We start from the raw sequence: 15,123 nt of genomic DNA, 5'->3' as shown, positions 1-15,123 counted from the left end.
TCCATTGCTTCTGGTATAATTTTCTGCATTACTTTTTTACTTTGAATGCTACATAATGTATGCAAGGCAGTAACCCATTTTATGGTAATGTATTCAGGTAGCTCTATGCAAAAAATAAAAGCAGTTTCAAACAAATACTTCTGCCCTGGGTAAGCGAACTTAAATGCTCTTATCCTATCCAGCGAAAGGTTAATATGATTGGGATTTTTTTTGCAGTTGAAAGGATGTACTGTTTTGGTTTTGTATGCTTGTTACATTTACATAAATTTAGTTGTTAGTGGTACGTTTCTGAGGGATGCTGAGACTGAAGGGTTTTTTATTTAAACTTCTTTTAATCCCCTAATTCAACAGCAGTCACACATAGCTCCTCATAAAGAATTATAGGGACAATATAACCAGAATGGTGTGGAGTTTTTTTAGTAAGTATATGCCTAATTGAAGCGTTGCAAAAATCTTTAATAGATCACTGTAGGTTTTGATCTTAATATACTGGAGTAGTGTCTCCAATAGGATAAGTTTGATCTTAATATATTGTCTTAATCCTAGTTAGGACCATTGAGCAAACGCATTTTTCACCCTCCTCTCTCCATCTCTTGCTCTGATTCAAGAATGAAGGTAGAATATGCACACAAATATTTGTAAATGTCCATATAAAATGCTTGACTTTCGAGAGGGGAAATATTTTAATAGCAAAAATACTGTCTTAAATGCTTAATAGTACTATAGAAATGATGTGCTTGGAAATACAGGTGCCTTACGAGATTTAAATTAGGAACCATTATGAAAAGATAGTACAAGTGTTGGAACTTTTGCTTGAAAATGGGTTTGTGGGGTGTGGTGGGTTGACCTTGGCTGGATGCTAGGTGCCCACCAAGCTGCTCTATTACTCCCCCTCCTCAGCTGCACAGGGGAGAGAAAATATAACAAAAGGCTCATGGGTCGAGATAAGGACAGGGAGATCACTCAGCAATTACTGTCACGGGCAAAACAGACTTGACTCAGGGAAATTAAATTAATTTATTACCAATCAAATCAGAGTAGGGTAATGAGAAATAAAACCAAATCTTAGAACACCTTCCCCCCCATCCCTCCCTTCTCCCCAGTCTCAACTTCACTCCTGATTTTCTCTGCCTCCTCCCCCCAAGTGGCACAGGGGGATGGGGAATGGGTGTGGCGGTCAGTTCATCATACGTTGTCTCTGCCACGCCTTCCTCCTCATGTGGTGTATGATTGCAGACCCTCACATATACATGCACAGAATCCTTTACTGTTACAATACTGGAGCCTTTATCATAACAGGGCAGTCCCACTGTCTGCCTGTCTCTCTCTCCTTTGCCTCTCTCTTCACCCAATTCGTCTCCCTTATATACTAAGAAAAACAGTCTCTCTTCCTTCCAGCAACTATCACATGTCTGCTCACAATTCCCTTCACCTGTTTCAGCTCTTGAATCAGCTGGTGCTCATTAGGCCACCTCTTCTGCCTTATTCAATTCTTCTTTGGCTTCCACATCTGCCACCTCAGGGTGACTGCAAGCAGCATCCCTAGCTGAGAGCTTTTTCATTTTGATGTTTACAGTTTCCTTACAGAGGAGACAACTAAACCAGGTGTTCAGGTCTTATTCTCAGGCGTATGTATGCGTCTGCTAGTTCTTTGCGCACAGGCCGAAGTCCTATCTTATCTTGGCCGAAACTCCTGATTCCACAATTCTTCTCCACATCCTCACACTCTTCCCCTGCTCCAGCATGGGGTCCCTCCCACGGGAGACAGTCCTCCACGAACTTCTCCAACATGGGTCCTTCCCAAGCGCTGCAGTTCTTCATGAACTGCTCCAGTGTGGGTCCTTTCCACGGGGTGCAGTCCTTCAGGAACAGACTGCTCCAGCGTGGGTCCCCCATGGGGTCACAAGTCCTGCCAGAAAACCTGCTCCAGCGTGGACTCCTCTCTCCATGGGGCCACAGGTCCTGCCAGGAGCCTGCTCCAGCATGGGCTTTCCACGGGGTCACAGCTTCCTCCGGGCACATCCACCTGCTCTGGCATGGGGTCCTCCATGGGCTGCAGGTGGATATTTGCTCCACCGTGGACCTCCATGGGCTGCAGGGGGACAGCCTGCCTCACCATGGTCTTCACCACTGGCTGCAGGGGAATCTCTGCTCCAGCGCCTGGAGCACCTCCTCCCCCTCCTTCATCACTGACCTTGGTGTCTGCAGAGTTGTTTCTCTCACATATTCTCACTCCTCTCTTCTGGCTGCTGTTGCGCAGCAGTTTTTTCCCCTTCTTAAATATGTTATCACAGAGGCACTACCATCATTGCTGATTGGCTCAGCTTTGGCCAGCGGTGGGTCTGTCTTGGAGCCGGCTGGCACTGGCTCTGTCGGACATGGGAGCAGCTTCTGGCATCTTCTCACAGAAGCCACCCCTGTAGCCCCCCCACTACCAAAACCTTGCCATGCAAACCCAATACATGTGGAAAGTTTTTTAATAAAACAGGTTAGTAAAGATGAATGACAAGAATATATTGAGGAACAGAATTTTTTTTTTTTTTGAGAGGAAAATCTTGATTATATTTACTAAAAGTACTTGATATACTGTGTGAGAACTTCAGAATTATTGTTTCTATCGATCCTTGGTTACAGAGAATTGGATAAAGTGCCATTTTTCTCTGTTAAACTTCTGAGAGTTTTTTCACAGTTCTCTGACTAGTGAGTGGTACTGTGAAGTAATCATCACAAAAGATTTTATCATGTGGATAGGCTGAGACTTTTAATAAGCTATTACTGTCCTATTTACTGTTAAGCTAACAATAACAAAGCAGGGAGTTCAAGCAACAGTGCACAGCTTGGATTTAGAGAGGGTCCTTTCCTGTGTTATGCTATTCATGTTGTTCAATAACATTCCCTAATGTGCATAAGAAAATAGGCTGATACTCCTATTTGTTGAGAATAATTTTATGTTGAATTAGAGTCTTGTTTTATAATCCTAGTTTCATTGTGGATCTGCTTGTTCTGGCATTGAAACGCTTGTGTTAAGTCTTATTAAGATAACTCAAATGGAGTGGTTAATCTATAGTTTATTTTTTGGTGCTTTGCAGTAGTTTGCTCTTATTTTATGTCTAATCCCTTGTTAACTCTTAATTGTTGGTTCATTGGCAGACTTGATTAATGAGCCGTTATTGGGGGAAGAAAATCTCTACTAGCTAAAAAGAACAGGATTAGGAAGCAAACGTTGGCTTTGCAGTATGCTTGTGGCTGCAAGCAGATCTTGAATAGTTGAATTGTAAAGCATGTTATGATGAAGTATTTACTGTAGGTATCCTAAGAAACCTAGTAAGTGTTTCTGATGTTTTGTGATTCTTTTGGATAGAGGGTTCTTAGTACCAATTGAGTGTGTGTTCTCCAGCTTCTCAAAGTGTTATAATGAACAGATTTCTGGAAAAGGTGCCATAATTTGTCATGCTGCTAAATCCACAATTAACACACCACTAAATGCTTAGGTCCAGCACGAAGGTAATGTATCAAAGTATATTTACAGGTACTGAAATACATGGTGAACATACAGGTTATAAATGAGTTCTTACTTGTGTATAGCTGAAATATATGATAGGAACTTTAAGACCAGATGTTAAATGCTAAAATTTGTAAGATTTCTTTTTTTTACTTTTTGTAATCCCTACTCTGCCTAATAGATGAATTTGACAAGTCCCTGAAATCTTCACTTGTACAGAGTATTGCAGCTTCTTTTGCAATGGAGTAATATTGTATATTTGGTCTTCTGACTATGCTTTATTTAAGGATGCAGTTTTGAAGCTGTGTGTAATTAGAGTCAGTCAAGGAAAATCCTGTTTCATTGTCCTGCCTTCAAAGCTTCCACCTGAATAAAGAAAACAACATTGGCTAAAGAGGGGCCCCTGTATCCCATCCCTTCAGTATTCTTGTGGCTCCTTTATTTCAGTAGTTTTTGGAAATGTTCCAAGCTTCTTATATAAGCTCTGGTTTGCATATTTACTCTGTGAGCCCTCTTGAGTTGCTGATTCATTTCTCCTTGTAGCAATAAATGTTGGCCCAAACCTCCCCCTTTCTAGTTCTATTGACAAGTTCTGGCATGAAGTGCCTGCTCAAACGTATCTCAGGTGGTTCAGCTATGAAGATTAATCCAGTCAGCACAAGATGTGTTTTATCTTGGCAATGTGCGTTGGGAACCTGTTGTTCCATCAGCCTGGTGTTCCCTGTAGCGCAGAAGAGGTATGGACAAGCTATCTTGATAGGTGAAATGATTCTTGGGCCCATGGGCATTCAACACTAAAATATTTTAGACTGCTTTGCTGAATGTTATTTTAGTTTGAGGATTTATGGAGAATAGTAGTTAGTTTGTCACTTAAAATGTGCATACTGCTAACGGAGTCTGTCTAAAACAAGATTAGGTTATCAGAGGGTTGGCTTGCATGATAAGCTTCCTGGTTGTCACATGGCCAGAATTGGATAGTCTAACGAAAACAATGTTCATCCTGAATGCATCTAGGCAAATTTGTTTGGTTCTATGCAAATGCTAGGCATTAGGAAACTCCCTCTTGTATTGCATAAGCAGTTCTTGGATCCTACTTGTCAATTCAGCAACTAGCAAATAAACACTTCTTATACAGTGCCATAAACATGTGTGGTTGGTTTCGGAGGAAAAGTATGTAGAGAATACTTCTGTCTAACTTATTTAAATAGCATGGCGCATTCTGGCTTCCTCTTCTTCTTTCCTTTCTCTTCTTTTCCAGCTACATTGTTTAGTGGAGATAGAATTAAGTGCTAACTAATTTATGCAAGCAAACTTCCTTTTGACAGTTGTCTTTAAAGGTCTTGGCCAATGCAGTTTGCTGGTTCAAGAATGTCTGTGCCTATTTCTTCAGTTAAGATACAGTTTCTATGTCACTCACAGACCTAACTGACTATTTCCTCCTTTTATTTATTTTTTTCGTTGATTTTTTTTTTCTTAATGATGTAATTGTATCCGTTATAATATGAAAGTATATTTCCCTGCTAATGGGAAGAAATGACGATGAGGCAGAAATGCCTAACTAGTAAAATGCTTTACTTCCAATGATGTCATAAGCAACTGTGGGGAGCTGTAATGGATGTGCCATAGTTTGTTTTTCTGCCAAAATATTTTCTTTTATATGAAGTACAAATTGTACAAGTTTACAAATTTAATTGTATGAATTTATATGAAGTACAGATTTCTTCCAGTACTGTTACTATGTCTGGAGGGTCATACAACAATGGTGTGGAGAGCTGCACAGACTGATGTATTATAAAACTCCCTATCAGTATGAGAAATATTGGCTATCACTGAACAAGAGTGGAAAATGCAGCTGGCTAGTTTGCAGCTAGTTCAGACCAAAGAAGCTTTGTACCCAGAAAGCAGGAAGAATGAATTGCCTTTGATTTTTAGGGAAGGGGTAGTATGGGAAGAGTGCAAGAAGCTTTGTACCCAGAAAGCAGGAAGAATGAATCGCCTTTGATTTTTAGGGAAGGGGTAGTATGGGAAGAGTGCAAGTTGTCATCCTGCAGATTTCACATCCATGAAGATCTTTAGCTGTCTGAGACAGACAAACTCTCCTTCTGAGCGATTTTACACGAAGACAATTAGAAGACTGTAATGTATGAATTAACAAAAGGCAGGTGCGCTGTGTTTCCAGAGGTCCAGGTGATCTTCTGACATTCCTCCTGTGGTGTGGAAGTGGTGGGTTTTCCTATTACGAAACAGTAGCTTGGTTTTAGGGCAAAAAGAGATGATGGATTTTTCTCTGAAGAGAGTAACTTGAAGTGAACATCAGTTACAGAGGAGAGGCAAATAGAATAGTAAATAAAGCATGTGCAGAAAGACAAAAACTTTATTCTAATACAAAACCAAGATATTGAAAATACAAGTCATCAAGGACTGATGGCCCAGGGAAGTGGTTGAGTCACCATCCCTGGAGGTATTTAAAAGACGTGTTGATGTGGCACTTAAGGACATGGTTTAGTGGTGGACTTGGCAGTTTTAGGTTAATGGTTGGACTTGATGATCTTAAAGGTCTTTTCCAACCTAATTGATTCTATAATTCTAAGGATCGTTATAAAGAAAGAAGTGTTACTTTTTCCCCCTCAAACAAGAGTAGCTAAAAAGCTTATACTTGGTATGTTTAGTATTACTGGCCCTTGGTAGGAAGAGTGATGTGTTTGTTGAAATAGCTGCCTATATTTTAGGAAGGACCAAGTGAGGGAAAAGGATAGTGCTATTTTGATTAAAATAACTTTACCTGTTTTTGACTGTTAATCAGTATTCTCTCTGGTAAGCCACAGCATAAATAGCTTGCTATCGACCATCAAATTACAGTCACGTACAGAAAACTTAATTTTTATGTGCAGGTGGTCTCATACTGCTAATGTTCATTAAAAAAGATGATGGATGCAATATTCTTAGAAGTCATTGTAGAAGGATTTGGAGTAACACCTGACATTGAAAGGTGCCAAGTAACCAACTGCATATTTAAAACCTCTTTGTTTTTGATAAAGTATAAATGACTATGAATTGATATTGACTGTACATAATAAAAATAAAGTTTAATCAGCAGCATTTATTTGTTCCTTTTTAAAAAAAAAACATGGAAGCCATTCAGCCAAATCATCTGTACAGAAATTTCTTTTCTACTCCAGTTTTAAAGGGAAATCAGTTAAGGATGTTTTAATAGATGCTTAGAAAACATCACATCTAAAATGAGGTAATGTTGTAGTAGTGAAAAGTGTCCATCTGTTAGTTAAATGAAGGAAAAAAGCTACAGCAATGAGTTATGGGTTAGAAGCTAAAGACTGCAGAAAGTGAAGGATGCAGGAAGTCCACCCAAAATATTTTGGAAACTAATGTTAGGGCCACTAAGGTGCTTGAGAATGAGACAAAATATACCAACCCTTTGTTTTTGATATGCTTAACAGATACGTTTCAGTTACTTGGCAAAATAGGAGACTTAGAGAAAATCCAGAAGGACTTGATGATCAAACTTAAAAATCTGACTTCTTTGTAGACTTGTTCAACAGACAAGTGGCTCATTTTTTTTAAATTTCTTGATCACTCACTATAATCCTATAATGAATTTGTTTCCATCTGTTTTTAGGTTAGAGGATTCATTTTTTCCCTGGTATATAATGTGAAATGTTTTCTTCTTATGCTCCCCTCCTCTACCCCTTGAACTAGTTGCATATGTGTGAAAGGAGCACTGCTCATGTTTAGTATGTTACTGTTGCTATTTGAGGATATGAAACTGCTTGATCCACCTCTCATCCTTGGCTAGACGAAGAAGCCTCTTGCGGTCTTTTTGCTACTACCAGGCTATTTAGAACTCAAGCCATTCCCTTGCACAAACTAGATGCTTATATGGCTGCTGATGGTCCTTCATTCCTTCCCTACCATTTTTGCTAAAATACAGACTTCAATTAAAAGGTATTCCAGACTTATTCTGTATCTCTATACACAGTTCTAAATATATTCACATTTATTTAGGAGCTGAAACACCTCCCCTCTAATCCAGAGGATAAAATCTCTGAAAGCATAAAGGCAGTTTCTATAGCTGTGATTTGAGCTAATCGAAGCACGGAGGGGCGGGGGGAACAAACCAAAAACCAACGTTATTTCAGATGTGTTGTGGTTTAACCCGGCAGGCAGCAAAACACCATGCAGCCGCTCACTTACTCCCCACCCCCCACCAGTGGGATGGGGGAGAGAATTGAAGAAAGAAGAAAAAGAAGAAAAAAAAAAAAAGTAAAATTCGTGGAATGAGATAAAGACAGTTTAATAGAACAGAAAAGGAAGGGAAAATAATTATAATTATAATGGTGGTATAATATACAGAATGAGTGATGCACAACGTAATTGCTCACCACCCGCCGACCGATGCCCAGCCAGTCCCTGAGCAGCGATCGCTGCTTCCAGGACAACTCCCCCTAGTTTTTTTACTGAGCATGACGTTATATGGTATGGAATACCTCATTGGCCAGTTGGGTCAGCTGTCCTGGCTATGTTCCCTCCCAGCTTCTTGTGCACCTGGCAGAGCATGGGAAGCTGAAAAGTCCTTGACTACCATAAACACTACTTAGCAACAACTGAAACATCAGTGTGTTATCAACATTCTTCTCATACTAAATCCAAACCACAGCACTATACCAGCTACTAGGAAGAAAATTAACTCTATCCCAGCCGAAACCAGGGCAAGATGTCAACGAAATTGCTTGACTACAGCCTTCTGTCTTTCCTCGCAGCACATAGCAAGGTAGAATTGTGGGCTAATTCTCACAGTTTGTTCATTTCCGTTATATGGGAAGACAGTCAGGACATAGTGTATTTCTTCTCTTGAATTTTATGGTTTTTTAAACTTTGTTTTTATTTTTGCTTGCTGCTCTTTGGGACAGTAAAGAAACAGACCAGATAAATATCTCTGCTTTAAATGTTCTAGTTAGAAAGCCTAAATGCTAGTACTAGTACGACTCTGCTGTTTTATTATGCATATGTTGGTACAGATGTCACATGTGTAATGCATTTTAATGTGTTTTAAAGCAGTATGGTTAAAAAGAATTTTTTTCCCGAACAGTATGATCACCCTTTTTGATGATGTAACCCAAATGAGTTTTAGTTAACAAACAGGAATTACCTATCATGATTCAACGCAAGTGTGGGATAGACAACAGATTGTATGTCCTCCAGGACAGGTTAAAATGACCTAGATGGATAGAGGAGCACATGATGTTGAGAGTGGTGGTAAGTATTGGTTAGCTTGATGAGCAATGATATTTGCACATCAGTAGCCTGGTAATTGTCAGGATTTTATTTTTAAGCGTTGTTGTGAAGGCAAGTGATAAGGAAGAAGATGAAGGAATTAATAGTGAATTAATTTTATATATCTGTGTGTGGATGCTTTCAAACATTGTTTTGAAAAATTGATGATGGTGATAGAAGCTAACTTTGTTGACTGGTTAGGAGTCTCCCTCTTGATTTTTGAATAAGAAAATAGTTTGGGGGAAAAATAAGTGAAACTAAGCTGCTTATCTGTCTAATAGATAAGGGGGAAAATAGGGGTACCTAAAACAGCAACACAGTCAAGCAGTGTCGTAGAAATTATTTTTATAGTAAGCGGAGCAAGTTTGTGTATTTAAGGTTTTGGTTTGGGTGTTTGGGCCAGGGGGGAGGTATGAATACAGCAACTCAAGGGAGAAACAACTGAGCAGAGTTGTGGGTCAGAGTAATGGGCAGGATGCTAGTGATTTCCACAGAAGTAATCAAAGCATGTGATAAGAACAGTTGTTGGTGGTGGTTGAGATCAAGTTCTGGTTTTATGTGCACTGAATTTAAGTAGGCAATCCCCAGAGGTGCTCATCATCCAGGGCTTTCCTGTGAGATGGAAGGGATACTGTAGTGTTAGAAAGGCAAGGGAAGCAACTTGGGGTCAGAAAAAACATACTGAAGAAGAGGAACAAGCAGAAGTGGAGAGGAATGGGTTAACCACCAGTGCAAGAAATTGCAATGGAATGGATGAAGACACAGAAGAAATTACTCTTTCGGGGCTCTTGTCTTTATTGAGGACACTGTCAATGGAAGGATCGCCTGTAAAGTAGTATTAGTTGTCTGAGAAACCTTGGACTGATAGAAGGCATGTTAGCAAACCAACAAAGTTTTTATTTTCCCTTTTTTATATGGCTTTCCTTACTTTCCTTTTTATTCCCATACCTCTCAAGAGAGAAAATTTTGACTGAGAGTAAAGGCTCCTCTTTTAAATTTCCCTCCTTTTGAAGCATGTCAGCTGTAGTTTTCTTTAAATGTGCTTTTAAAGCAAACAATAACCGACTGAGTGGAGATAGAGATGTGGTTTCTGTAGGGAGTGATTACCCAGGCATTTTTACATCTAGCAAGATTTAAGTTTAAGACTCATTAAACTAGTGGGTGTTAGATAAATTGGTTAAGCTCTTAGTGTTTGCTATTTTTGATTTAGATACTAGCCTGCCAGATCTAGTTGAAGCTGTTGAGAATGTTTCTCTTTAACTGGAGTGCTAATAGCACTACTGATATCTAACTGCTAGTGCTTATTCTGGTCTCTATTTTTATAGATCATGCTTGTTAGCATTTATTCTCAGTCCAGTCTCTCATTGGTGTGAACACCAGACTACTGTTAACTTCAAATACGTTCTTTTCTAGATCTGTATAGTTTTATGGGAAAACTGGACTATGTGCTTAGTCTTGGAGCACATGAATTAAAGCTGTGTTGAATGATTTTATCCATGACATTATCAGTCTGTCTCAGTTCTGATCCCTTAATGGTATCAAAATGAAAACTGGTATCTAGATTGGATTAGTCCGTTAATCTCAGTACTGATCTTTATTACTGAGATTTTTCCCTACTAGAAAAAAATTTTTTTAGTGCTTTTTTTTTCCCAACCTGTTGGAAAAGGTTTTTTTTTTAGTTGCAGTGTCTTATTGCTAGACAGAATATTGCACAGAGATGTCATCTAATGCAGTTGAATAAATGTCCATTTTTCTCTCTAAGAAGTAAAAATTCAGTAATCAGGTAAACAGGTGATTTGCTTTATTGCTATGAAAGGTTTAAATACAGACTTAATTTTTTTGGCCAGATCTTATATTGGCTTGTTGGAGAAGATCTGGAAGATCCAGAAGAATTGATTTGAGATTAAACAGGTATCAGGTTGTTTTTAGAGCTCACATCCTGATTTCTTCTTCACTCAGAAGTGAGAATGGAGCTGTATGTATAAAACCAAAACAAAAAACATTGTTTGTCTGTCAGATCTAATAATCCATTTCATGTATTACTGGAAGATATTGTGAACTGGAATGGGCAACTGCTGTAAAAAGAGTTTTGGAAAATGCATGAATATAATCTTCAAAATGCATTTCAGGGCATGCAGTTTGGTAGCACTTCTGTCAATATGTGAAGGGCACATTCCTCCAGGAAGTGTATTTCTCCAAGATGACCCTTCAAAGAATGAGAAATTGGGAATGAGGAGAAACCTACTGATGATTTGCAGACTATGCACAAACAGCAGTTTCTGCATGTTACACTTATGCTGTATTAGTTTAGATCAAGTTTAATAAAAAGCCATTAAGAATTGAGGCAAAATAACCCTCACTAGAACCTCGAATACTGTGTTCCGTTTTGGGCCCCTCACTACAAGAAGGACATTGAGGTGCTGGAGCGTGTCCAGAGAAGGGCAACGAAGCTGGTGAAGGGCCTGGAGCACAAGTCCTATGAGGAGCGGCTGAGGGAACTGGGACTGTTTAGCCTGGAGAAGAGGAGGCTGAGGGGAGACCTCATCGCGCTCTGCAACTACCTGAAAGGAGGTTGTAGCGAGGTGGGTGTTGGTCTCTTCTGCCAAGTAACTAGCGATAGGATGAGAGGAAATGGCCTCAAGTTGCGCCAAGGGAGGTTTAGATTGGACATTAGGAGAAATTTCTTTACTGAGAGAGTGGTCAGGCCTTGGAACAGGCTGCCCAGGGAAGTGGTGGAGTCACCATCCCTGGAGGTATTTAAAAGACGTGTAGATGAGGCCCTTAGGGACATGGTGTAGTGGGCATGGTGTGTTGGGTTGACGGTTGGACACGATGATCTTAGAGGTCTTTTCCAACCTGTATGATTCTATGATTCTATGATTATCAGAGGGAACACAGCAAAACTCTATCCTGTTCTTTTCCGGACACTGCCATCTTCTATTCAGGGTTTTAAATAACAATTGTGTTCTTGTTTTTTTCAGATTCAAAAGCTATCTCTGCATTGGTTACGTCCAAGTTCCATCTGCAGAGTGGTTTAGTGTTGTGGTTTTGTTTGTTTGTGGTTTTTTGTGGTTTGGTGGTTTGTGGTTTTTTTTTTTTTGTTTCAGAAAAAACTAGGACCATTTTCCAATCAGTTGAATTCAGCATATTAATTTCCTTAAACTTTCTTGCGAGCTGGGGATTAATTACCTTGCAGCTTTGCGATTTCAAATTATAGAAATCTTTATTACCTTAATGAACTGTTTGCCTTTTTAGTTCAGGTGGCTCGTGGTCCTAGATTGTTTTTGTGTGTTGGAAGAGGATTGTAATCCTGTTACATAGTAAAAACCCAAGGGGATTGTATAGCTCCATTCCATCCATAAAACAAATCGCTTCTAGAACAGTATTTGCAGAATGTAAATTAGCTTTGCAATAGGGGTTTGGGTAGCTTTAAATTATATGGTAAAAAGTGACAATCTGCTCTCTTTGTCATCATTGATTCTCAGGCAGGTAGTGAAGAGATCTGACAGCAAGCCAAGGCTTAGTGTTTATAAATTGGCTCAAACCATGAGATTAAGCAGCAGCATTAGTCTTTTCAAGAGTAATGTGATAATGTCACGGAGAAATGGAGCATACCTCAGTGGCAGATGGCACATGCCCGTGTGAAGTGTAATAGAGTAAAAATACATTTTGCTATGATGTTGTATATGGTTAGTCACAATCAGTAGCTGTTGCCATTACTTATGAATTTAATATCAGTTCAAACAGGAAATTTCAACTTCCAGTAAGACACCTGTTCAGTTGTTCACAGCTTACTAAAAAGTTTTAATATAGGACACTTGCCTTGAGGGTATATCCCTACTTCAAATCAGTGCATTTATAAAAATTCATCTCTCTGCTTTGTTCCTGCTCTACTATCTAATTCCTGTTTTGAATATAGAAGTTTGTTATTCCTCCTGGTTTCTTCCTTTGTTATTGTTTATAGAGAACACTGACTTTCAAGAATTGATCTTCATAATGGGCATATGGGGTGAGTTAATAATATACTGTTATGACAGTGAATTGATGTGCACAATAATTGACAGTTGAAGCTAAAAAAAGTATCTGACTTCTTTTTTTTTTTCTTTAAACCCACCCAAACAAGCAATAACACCCTAATATTTTTGTATCATTTTGTATGTTCAGAGCACAGCAGAGGTTATCTTCATTTGTAGCTATGAATGTTTAGCAATTTTGAAAGTAAGTTCTCAGATTGCTAATTGTATCTGTAATCAAACTGGTCAGTGATATCTCCTCATTCAACTTTGTAAAGCAATGAGGAACAAAATAAAGGCAGAAGGAAGTAAAAGGTTCATAATAGCAATTGTTAATTGGAAAGTTATGCCTGTACATGTGTGTGGGGGGAGATGACATCTAAAAATAGATTTCAGTGTTACTCAACTATCACTGCTCACCTCTGCCCTGGAAGGAAAGAGAACTCGGCAATTTACTTACCCTAACATGACTTGGCTGGTAGAGTGAGATCTATAATTAAGTATGCAATTATAGCAGAAACTAACAGCAAACAGTTGCTATTTTTTAACAATTTTAATTCGAAATCTATTATGCTATAAAATTGTGTTTCTGAAATATGGGAAATGTAAAAGATTCATCAAGTTCCTAATACCTATTTTCTAACCTAATTTCAGACAACTACTAGGTGGTTATTGGTTCTAACAATTGAGTCCAGTATATTTTATGCTTAATTTGATAAATTCAGATATAAAACTCAGATGGTTAGCAGCTCAAACTGTGGTGCGGAATCTCCTGGACTAGCCAGTAGCAATAAAAGGCCACAGGCACAAGACAAATTGATGCATTTAGAGTGCCACGAGCATTCACAGAGTCTGTAAAATTTGCAGTCTGAATTCCGTCTATGCCTAGGTTTCTGCTGTAGCATGTATCCACAGCCTTCTGTATTTTAATAAGCTTAAACAGCTCTAGGATCCAATTTTGTGCATAAGCTGTGGCATAAATGACAAAGTGTCTGCCTGATACAGGAGGTATATTCAGAGTATACCTGAGTAGGTTTTAAATGGAGGGAAATATACCACCTTTATAGTTCTAATTAATGGGGTATAAGTAATAGGTTATTCATCTGGGATGCTGGAAACCTACACTTAAATGTTGTCCAAGAGGACTTGAATCTCAGGTCATTTGTATTTTAGGACAGGAGTGCACACTCTGTGAAAATCTTTGGGTCATTCAGATGAATGACTCATCCTGGGACTCGTTTGATTAAGTTTCACAAGTTTCTGTTGGAAAATTTAGTATACAGTTAAATATTGTGCCCAAAATCTTTGCCAAAGGTTCTTATTCCCTGTGCTTCTCTTTCTCCTGCTTGGTAGTCATATTCACTTTAGTATCTAGATGATGTCTATCTTCCTCATACTAAGTTAACAGGCTATCTGTGTTAGTGAGTCAGCATCTGCTTAATGCAGTGTTTAGCCAATCATTCCTTGCTTACAGAAGTGTGTGTTGGGTGTCACCAGCATTTTATGCACTCCCATGGTCCCTATAAGACATGGTGCCATATTTCTTAAGTACTGCGCAAATAAAATTAGATATGTCCCTCCCTAAAGTATTTCAATGTCTAATAAAAGATGATACACAACATGTGGGTGTGATGAAGTAAAAAAAAAAAAAAAAAAAAAACACCACAACCTAGAACTCTGAAAGCAAAATAAATATCCAATACAATAAAATATCATTTTATTCTTATCTAGTAGGGATAGCGTTGACTAAAATTTTTGTACCTTTGTCTTAAACAGAATGTTGACTTTGAAAGCTCAGGGAAGAAACAGCAGGGAGAAAAAAGTAACACAGTGGTAAGTACATTATTTTTATTTCTTCTGAACCAGCTGCACAATATATTAAAATATAAATCCTTTTCTTTATTCATATGTTGTAATAATCACCTCCAAAGTACTTGAATTTTACTCTGCATCATCTCTCATGTTCTTCTGAAGGCAACTTTTTTAGTTATAAATATCTGTTGAAGAGCCAAGTGAATGATATGTATTTACATGTAATTGGGTGCATATATAGAAAGGGGAATATATGGGAAACTAAGTTGCAAGAAAATAAGTGTCTGTTTTAAAGCTTAATATCTATTATTAAATGTTTTGACTTGTGGAGCTTTAGCATTTTATCTTTCCTAACAACTAAAAAAAAAAATTTTAAAAAGCAGTATAAGCATGTTTTCAGAAAACTTGGATAAAAGTTGCTTGGAAAAAATGCTTTGAATGCTTGTTGGGCCTCTTACTGTTCTTCTTTCTGGTTTGCTGATCTAAAGCCCAGGCGAACATCGTATC

At 38.5% G+C, this 15,123-nt stretch overlaps 1 protein-coding gene across 18 annotated transcripts in view; it reads left to right on the top strand.

Annotated features, from left to right (window-relative positions):
• Nucleotides 1–15,123, top strand: part of LOC142074733 (erbin-like) — a 181,308-nt gene that overhangs the window by 34,214 nt on the left and 131,971 nt on the right. For 10 of the 18 annotated variants that reach the window (XM_075135589.1, XM_075135591.1, XM_075135574.1 and 7 more), the window contains exons 1-2: nucleotides 3,835–4,239; nucleotides 14,581–14,637. The exons of 1 other annotated variant lie outside the window; for it this stretch is intronic. In XM_075135589.1, coding sequence (XP_074991690.1) covers nucleotides 4,165–4,239; nucleotides 14,581–14,637 — 132 coding nt within the window. In that variant the 5' untranslated portion in view covers nucleotides 3,835–4,164. Of the gene's footprint in view, nucleotides 1–3,834; nucleotides 4,240–4,620; nucleotides 4,673–12,755; nucleotides 12,801–14,580; nucleotides 14,638–15,123 lie in introns of those variants that run through there. 7 more of the 18 variants (XM_075135581.1, XM_075135580.1, XM_075135579.1 and 4 more) reach the window with 3 other exon arrangements.

The sequence above is a fragment of the Calonectris borealis genome, chromosome W, assembly GCF_964195595.1.
Source record: "Calonectris borealis chromosome W, bCalBor7.hap1.2, whole genome shotgun sequence".
NCBI classification, from domain to species: Eukaryota; Metazoa; Chordata; class Aves; order Procellariiformes; family Procellariidae; genus Calonectris; species Calonectris borealis.
Note: the sequence above shows the minus strand (reverse complement) of the source record. Positions and strands in the feature narration are given on the sequence as shown.